The 8,787-nt window shown below is 40.3% G+C and overlaps 1 protein-coding gene across 1 annotated transcript; it reads right to left on the bottom strand.

Annotated features, from left to right (window-relative positions):
* Positions 1-3,312: 3,312 nt before the first annotated feature.
* Positions 3,313-8,059, bottom strand: LOC102231627 (iroquois-class homeodomain protein irx-1-like). The gene is made up of 4 exons (XM_005811519.3): positions 7,364-8,059; positions 5,166-6,258; positions 4,800-4,866; positions 3,313-3,929 (listed from the first exon to the last, which is right to left on the bottom strand). The coding sequence occupies exons 1-4, from the start codon at positions 7,604-7,606 to the stop codon at positions 3,854-3,856; spliced, it is 1,479 nt and encodes a 492-aa protein (XP_005811576.1). The 5' UTR covers positions 7,607-8,059; the 3' UTR covers positions 3,313-3,853.
* Between the last annotated feature and the right edge of the window lie 728 nt (positions 8,060-8,787).

The following is an 8,787-nucleotide window of genomic DNA, read 5'->3' as shown; positions in this document are numbered from 1 at the left end:
TATAGGGGAATGGGTATGGGTGGGCATCTCTGTGAAAGGACAGCAGAGATGTTGAAGGGAAACACGAAACACTTGAATAAGAGGGTGAATAAAAGGCAAAGACACTCATGTATTTGGACAACTAAGGGGTTCAGTCTGTTGGAAGAATGGCCAGCCTCTACCAGAAAAGACAAGACAGTGATAAACTTTCCTCCCCACATGGTCACCTCACCCCCTCGCCTCTCAAATACTCTTCCTGTTACACATGCACACACACAAAGTGCCACAATGCACAGTTCATTCCTAAACTGAATGGATTGCCCCAGCATGACATGTCTCAGTTGCAAAGGGGGAGATTGTTGTTGTCTGCCGACAAAAGAGTGCAGCATTATAGGGAGCAAAGGGGGTGACAGAATGCTAAATTGTTTTAGGGTCAACAACTTATTGTTTTTGCTCTAGTTTACATTTGCATGTCGCCTGAGTGGGTTTGGTTCAAACATCAAGCTAGCAGTGGGCGATATGGAACTAAAAATCCATCATCATATTTGGTGGTTTTTATTGATGTAACAATAGATTTGCTGTGCTTTTTGCTATAAAACACAACACACTAAAAAACAAATATCTAAAAATCAAGCTTACCCGGCTACTTCATCATATTAGTCATTTTTTAGTAACCCAATTGTGCTTTTAAACTTTTGTTTAGCTTCTAACTAAGCTTTTCAATTAAGCATTTGTTGATATTTTGAAGCCAGTTGTGTAGAAATACGTTTAGCAGTTAAATAATATCAATCATATTGTTTGTTACAAAAATTCCATTTAAGATAAACAATATGAGTTTCACCCGTCCCTATTCAATGTATCTATTTTTAGCTTGAATTTATTTAATTTTATGATATATCTAACATTACCACTTTTGAAAATTGTTTTTCTCATGCAATTTTATGAATTAAGTTTAATTTAATTTTTTTTTATTCTTCTTAGACATTTTGTCATTATATCGTTGATATTTTAATGGCCTTATTAAAGACAAACACAGATAAAAGCATCTCTGAGTGAAGATATTAGATCTAAAAAAAGAAAAAATAGGAGGATTTTATTTTCACGGCAACAGTAGCAGCTGCTTCAGAAGTGGGTCGTTTCAACATCAGACTCTGTTGTGTCTATGTGTAATCCCGATTATCTCCATTCTTCATCTATATATTTACTTTTAATGAATTCATTTGCACTTCTTACCCCCCCACTCCCCACTTATTTTCATAACACTCCCCCACCCTGCGTCGAGGCCCAGAGCATCCGGGGATAGAAATGGCTGGAAGTGACAGCCTAATTATCAGACTCAACTGCGCTCATTAGCCATTAGACAATCCGCGGTATATCCACTTACTAAATGAATAATTTTGTTTTTATTACGGAAACACAATATGATGGCCTGCAGCTACCGCCTTTGCCCCCCAACCTCACGCTGTTTCGGTACAAAAGGAATAAATGGGACACGGAGAGGTTATTTAATTTTAGCCACCCTCCAACCCCCTCGACCCCCTCAAAAGCCAAGCAGTGAGTTGTGTGGGGTGGGGGGGTGGGGAGTGTCATGTGTGAATGAGCGGGTGGGGGTCGGGGCCGGGGAATATCATACACCTGCTTTCGCCGTTTTGTAGGATGAAATTTACATGCTTTTACATTAATGTTTGCTGGCCATTTTTTAAATTTTGACACGTTGATTTGAAGGCTGGAGGGGGAACAAATTATCACGGTACAATCATTTGCAAGCACTAAAGGAAGTAAAGCCAGAATGGCACAATAATATCGGTTGTGAAGTTGTGACTATAGTTGTGCTGCAGCAGGCCGTGCTGAACAAACACGTTTAATGACCTTTTGTTAATGTTTCATCGTGGGCCTCCGCTGCTAAGAGCGGTCATTTAAGTGACAGATTTATGCACACGAACGTCTTTCTCTGTCACTCTGACGCACTCTGATAAACATTTACCAAATATATTTTTTAAAAATCACTTTAATTAATGCAAATTGCTGCCATAACTTCATTTGAGTAAATACAGAGAGTATATTCTAACAACATTCCATGTAATAAACTTTAAATGATTCATTGCCCTCAAGAGAAAATAACCATCTTTTTTTTTTCTTCTTCTTCTTCTTCTTTTTGTGTGACGAAACCAGTGTTATGATTTAACTACACATGCTTACTCTATTTGGTACATAATTTATGTGTAACTCTGTCTCATGTGAGACTAATGTTTGTGTGCATTTTGTTTAATTCTTTAAATGTGTACTTTAAGGTTGAATCCGACTTCAGTTCCGATCTGCCCATCGCTCGCCTATAGAGGTCGCTGTGATATAGCAAACCGGATCCGCATGAGCTCTACAGGTTCAGACTCCTCCACACATAAATTCCCTGGAACAAACGACTTCACAGCTTATTATTTGCAAAACTGTTCAGATTTATTTAATTAATAGTATTGCAGGTAAAATTATTATTATTTTTTTTAAATTAGCGGTGTATGTTAGTTCTCAGAGCAATTGAAGAAAATGCAATCACGTTTAAGACGGTCTGAATATAATATATAAGTAAAAAACTAAAACTACTGGTTTAATTTTTGAATTATAATTTTATTTTTAACGCGCGCAAATAAAACTAGAACGGATTGTTTCGCGAACAAACGAAAAGAAATGGCCCCGCTGGACGCATTTTCCAATTAGAGCCAACCATTGCGCTTTCATCTGCGCCAAATCAATATGTGCTTTTAGTTCCACACAGAAGGGGGAAAAAAACCCCTGCTTTTATAAGCTAATGATTATTATCAGCCTCGGAACAGACAGGGGCCCACAAAACAGCAAGGCCCCTACTATATGTCAGCCGTCTCCTCCTCCCTCCCTCCGTGTCTCCCCCCGAAAAAGAGAAAATATTAATAATTTATCTTCGAATCGACTTCTCCCTCTGACAGATTAGATTTTAACCATTTGATTTTGTTTGGACTGGGCGTTCCCATATTATTACTTAATGACGTTCCCAGCTGCTCCTGTCCATTTTCTGTCACCAGCAACCATCTGGACACTTATTAGCACCTCAATGCATCCACGCTGCTTTCCTTCCAAACTTGAATAAAATTAAGCCTGGTTGCCTGCGGTCTGCCAATGCCATGTTTTTGTTTTGTTGTTTTTCGTTCACACCCTGTTTTAGATTTTTTTTTGTTTGTTTTGTTTTAAATACGCGGGTTATTTTTTTTTTACTTCTACTATAAAAAATATATATAATAATAATAATGATAATAATAATAATAATAATTATAATAATGAAAAAGTAAGATAAAAAATCTTGGATTTTCTCTAAAATTTCAATTAGTTTATTAAGCAAAATATACGATCTGCACAAATTCCTTCAATGTTTCCTATTTACAAATTTGAATCACTTGGTATTTACATTAAACAAAAGACACCAAAAACACAGGAGAGAGACAAATAATTATAATAATATAATAATAATAATAATAATAATAATAATAATAATAATAATAATAATAATAATAATAATAATAATAATAATAATAATAATAATAATAATAATGAAGTAAAAAGCCTACCAAAATGTCCCAGCAGGTCTGGGTAAAGTGGAAGAGAGTAACATTATAGGCGCGAGTATAGGCTACACAACAATAGAGGAAGTAATCCATCCATCCACAGGATATTACCAAATTACGCCATTTGTTCTGTACCGACTCAAATGCTAAACTGCATTGTTTTTTTTATTATTATTATTATTTCTTGTTGTCCTTTTGCTGAGCTTCAAGTCTCTTTTCCATGTTTTTTTTTTTTTCATTCTTTTTTTTTCCCAAGCACGGGAAAGCAAAATCAAATGTCTTGATCAAGCCGACGAGAGAGCAGTGAGGACCCGTTGCGTGGCGTCTTGGGGACTCCTGGCGCTGGAAGGCAGAGAGGATCTGGATAAAGAATAATACAGAGAGGCAGATAAATACCCCCGCCGTGTTTGGACAGCGGGTTTCAATATGCGTCTCAAGTGTCTGCCTGAAAGGTTTTGATTAGGGAACAGGGATCCAGCCTGCATATTCTAATTCCTCGCTGTTTTTTTTTTCTTCTTTTGTTTTTTTTCTACGAAAAACAATTATTAAAAACAAACTAAAACCTACGTTTTAATATATAATTTGGAGAAATAAAGTACATTTTTTAAAATATAATTATTTCCAATTCATTGCACTGTGAAAACTTGAAACAGTGGTAAACTACTTTTTTTTTTTTTTATTTTCCTCCCCTGGGCTCGGGGCCTCCCAGGGGTCTTTAGGGAAAGCACACAGCCCAGACAGAGCCCGTTTTACTCGGTGGCTTGATAAGTAGCCACACTCTCCCCAGAGGGGAGGAATTAAAGGGGGTGTGGGATGAAAGTCAAGACCCCTGTCACCCTTAAAGCAAACTGCTTTTTTTATTTTATCTGTGCTTTCTCTCGCTGTTATCACCTTACTTTGAAGGGAGAGAAAAAAACAGTAATTAAGAAAAAATAAATAAAGGGAGGGAGGGAAGTAAAAACTCATTTAAAGCACATATTGGACACATTTTCTAATATAAACCCTTTAATACGTCATATATCACTTGTACGTTTAATGAATTATTCTAATTTGTTTCATATTTAAATGCTTTTTTCTTCTTTTTTTTTTTTTACAATAAGTGCTGTCAACATCTAATGCAATACTCTCCTCTAGAGCAATGCCACTTACTTGCTGATTCCAATAATTTTATAATTTGGAAGTTGAATATGAAATACTCATAGCGACAACAAAGAAGCAAAGTTGTCTCACCTGTCTTGAATAGGACGGAATGACGACTTGAGGGTCTGTGTTGGAGGTGAATCGGATCTTTCGTGCTCTACAGGGGTAAAAAAAATAAATAAAAAATACAGGTCGTTAAAATAAATTGTAGACTTTTGTTCATTTTTTTTCTTCAACAGTTTAGAGTTTATCTTTATTCACTTAAGGAACGGCTTGAGTAAAATAAGTGTGTCTATGAAAAACTGATGTTTGCATCAAAGCTTGCGCAGAGCTTTGATATTACAATCGTGGGCCTCTTGGAAAAAATAAAAATAAACAGCTGCGTGCATTAAGATAAAGACGCGAGTAAACATGCTTAACTCTGAACTCTTAATGCTTAGTACTCTGCAGTCCTACCTATGTGTTTGGGACTGGGGGTGTCTGCTGGGGCCTTGCTGTCATTGCTGAGCGCTGCTGAAGCTGCAACCGGCGACACCACCACCGATGTCGGCTGCTGTTGCTGGGCCGAGAGAGGATGGCTGCTGTGGTGGTGGTGGTGGTGCTGGTTTACTCCCAGGAAAGATCTAACATTCAGCAGGGAGTTCTGGCCCAGGAAGGCCCCGTTGGTCCAATTGTGGAACTTTCCAATCTGGCAAGTGTACAGTCCATGACTGGGGAGGAAGGCCGGGTGGGTTTGAATCTGGTGGGGCGCTGATGGATGATTACTGTTGGCCCCTGGCGCACAAGGGGAGGAAGGTTTCTGAGACGAGCTGTCGGGGCTGGTAGCGGTCTCCGCCAGAGACCAGATTTTGGGTTTATTGTTAGAGGGAAGGGGAAAACTCCCAGGTCTGTCAGGGGACAGAACTCGCGTAGTGTTGTTGTTGCCGTCTGAGTTCTCCTTGCCCCCTGCGTGAACCGACATCACGCTCTTGGATTTCTCAAAGGCCTCGTGGGCCTGTAGGGCGAAGGCCCGTCTTTTCTCCAAGCTGTCCAAGTCTCCGGGCGCGCCCAGGCTGCCCCTGTGCTCCCTGCCTCCCTCCGTGGACTTATCGTCATCGTCCTCATTGCTCTGATCCCCGTCGTTCTCGTCGATTTTGTCTATATCTATGCTCTCCAAATCGATCTCCTCCTCGTCTTCGTTCTTCTCTGCCTCGTCTCCACTGCCGAACAAGTTTCCGTCTTCGCCGTCCTCCTTGCTCCTGTTCCCCCAGGTCACCTTGTTCTCCTTCTTGAGTCTCCTCCTGGCATTGGCGAACCAGGTGGAGACCTGCGTCAGTGTCATCTTGGTGATGATGGCCAGCATGATCTTCTCGCCTTTCGTTGGGTACGGGTTCTTCCTGTGCTCATTGAGCCAAGCTTTCAGAGTGCTGGTACTCTCCCTGGTGGCGTTCTTGGGCCTCGCCGGGTCGCCATACTGGAACTGGCCGTATGGGTAAAAGGCTGGAGACGTGTGGGCCGCGAAAGTAGCGGGGTGAACGCCAGGGCTGTCCTTGAGCTCATACTGAGACCCCTTAAAAAGAGAGGGGAAAAAAAGAGAATAAAAATCAGGGATTAATTGCCGGCTTCTCTATCATTTTGGATAACTTTAGAGCGCATTTAGATTCGATTAACCCCTCCCCCTCAAGCATATATTCGAATGAAAATGGCCTCTGTGGAAAAAAACAACAAAAAAAAATCAAAGAGTTCCAATTGCACCTGACGCAGAGCTTTCCACAAATAACCTTCTCAACTTGCAGCCTGCCACATGCTACAGGCCTCGCGTCTGCACAACTGGTCTTTCAAAGACTTTTTCTTTTACTAAAAATGTCTTTCATGCATCTTCCAAGATAGGGTATCAGATGTTTCCAAGGAAAAAAAAAAGTTTACCAAGATAGTTGACAGCTTTCATGCAAGAGTGCACAAGACCTCTTTCTTAAGACGAAAGAAGTTTGAAGTTCTGAGTTAGGTTTTCTCATCGTGTCATGGTTAGACGTTTGAAAGTCCTAATTTACCTGGTGTGAGGTTTTGTTTTTTATTTTTCTGAAACTTCAATGAATTCATGCAATTGTTTTCATTGTACTTTTTGGCCCGTGGCGATTCCTTTAGCTGGAGCGCTCTGTGCGTTTGGGCCTATAATGCATTCATTAACCAGCACATTAACACTCTGCAAATGACCTATTATCGCTTGCTGCCTCATGAGACGTAACAAACTGACAGTTCTGAAAGAAGTTAAAATATAAGTGGAATTCTGGGATCACTGGGGGGAAAGAAAACATTTAGCATATTCATTCTTCCAGATTTTGAATTTCGGAACACACATTTCTAACTTTGGTCAAGAGTCATCTGACCAAAACAGAAGAGTTAGAAACTTTGTCAAACTTTTTTTTTAAAGATACACCCAAAATGTTATCTGGATTCCCCCCCCCCCTCCCACTTTCATAGTTCCATTCACTTGCTTCTTTTTACATAGATTGCACCCTGATTATATTTCCGCACTGTTTTATATTTTTCAATATCCTTTGCAGCGTAACAAAATAAGCTTCTAAAAATACAAGTAGTGATGGTACAGATGGCATCATTTTGCTTGAATTTGGAAACATTTGCGCACGATGCGAAAGCAAACAATTGATTCTTACCATTTGCGAGAAGAGAGCCAAATCCGCGCTGGTGTAAGGTAAAAACGCGCTGTAGTTGTGTGCGTACGGGTTTGCATACATGCCCAGCACCGACGTGACGGCCGCCGCCGTGGCGGACGGACTTCCACCGATTTCCGTGGTCCCTCCTCGGGATGAAGGCGTAAGCACTCCCGGTCTCTCGCTCCCGTATACAGCCTGGGAGGCACTTAGATACTGCGGGTAGCCTAACTGCGGGAAAGACATCTCCAACCGCCAGATGTATATATATATATATTTTTTTTGTCGCACAGCTCCCCCGACCAAAACAAAAAGTAAAAAAAAAAAAAAAGTAAAAAAAAAAAAACAACCCCCCCCCCCGGAAAAAAAAAATCTGTGCGCAACAAAGTGTACAAAGATGGAGGGAGACACCACCAAAAACCAAAGAGCCAGTAGAAGTAAAATGTAAAGTGTTTTAAGCCAAAAACTCGACTACTACAAACACGCAGAGGTGAGTAGTCAGAGCAAACCACTCTTAAATCTCTGCTTCCTCGCTTTCTTTTTTTTCTTTTTTTCCCCCTCTCTCTCGCTGCAGAGTCCGCTGGATGTGATCTGATCAACAATTGTGCTCCGACTGACGCGCCTGGCCCTGAGGTCTTCCAGGCTGATCTCTCAGATACAATTTGAAGTTGATGCTTTGATTGGCATCCCCTACTTGAGCCCGCAAGCTCCTCCTCGTTTGGAGCAATGTGGATAATGTGAATATAGAGTGGAGCACATTGGCTGGGGCCTCCCTCTTTCTCTCTCTCTCGCTCCCTCTCTCTCTCTTTCTCTCTCGCGCTCAGTCTGTGTGTGTCTCTCTCTCACACACACTCTCTCTTCGTGTTTGGACTTATTGTATGTTAAATGTTCAAGCATTAGAGTCCATTCACCGAAGGCTTTGATTGTTGTATGACAACCTGTCTACACGATTTTACAGCTGTCCGACACAGGGGGAAGTAAACCCGTCAGAAGAAGGAACTTACTTTGAATAGATTTAAATTGTAATTAAAGAGGGGAAAGCTGCTCCACAGAGGAATTAGTGCTCGGTAATGCAGACTCACTATGCTTTTATGTAATTCTTCTGACAAATTTCCTCCCCCCCCAAAAAAAAAACAGAACAAAAACAGACAAAAAAAACTTTGGGCTTTAAAGTCGTCCCAATTTTTTCCATTTCATTCTTTTGCGCTTGTTGCGAGTTTTCCCCCAAATGCTGAATTCAAAATTCATAAAAATAAGCAAACAAATGAGCAAAAATGTAAAGTTTTGACAAATAACCCAAACCAGAAACAACCATGCATAATTTCTCAATTAATTATAAATGCTTTTATTGACTACTGTTTTGTCCTTTGATTTACTCATAAAGCTTTAATCAGCCAAATCCTCTGCACCCTCCTCCACCCCCACTG

The sequence above is a fragment of the Xiphophorus maculatus genome, chromosome 3 (assembly GCF_002775205.1).
Source record: "Xiphophorus maculatus strain JP 163 A chromosome 3, X_maculatus-5.0-male, whole genome shotgun sequence".
NCBI classification, from domain to species: Eukaryota; Metazoa; Chordata; class Actinopteri; order Cyprinodontiformes; family Poeciliidae; genus Xiphophorus; species Xiphophorus maculatus.
The sequence above is the reverse complement of the archived record's forward strand: the minus strand, read 5'-3'. Positions and strand labels throughout refer to the sequence as shown.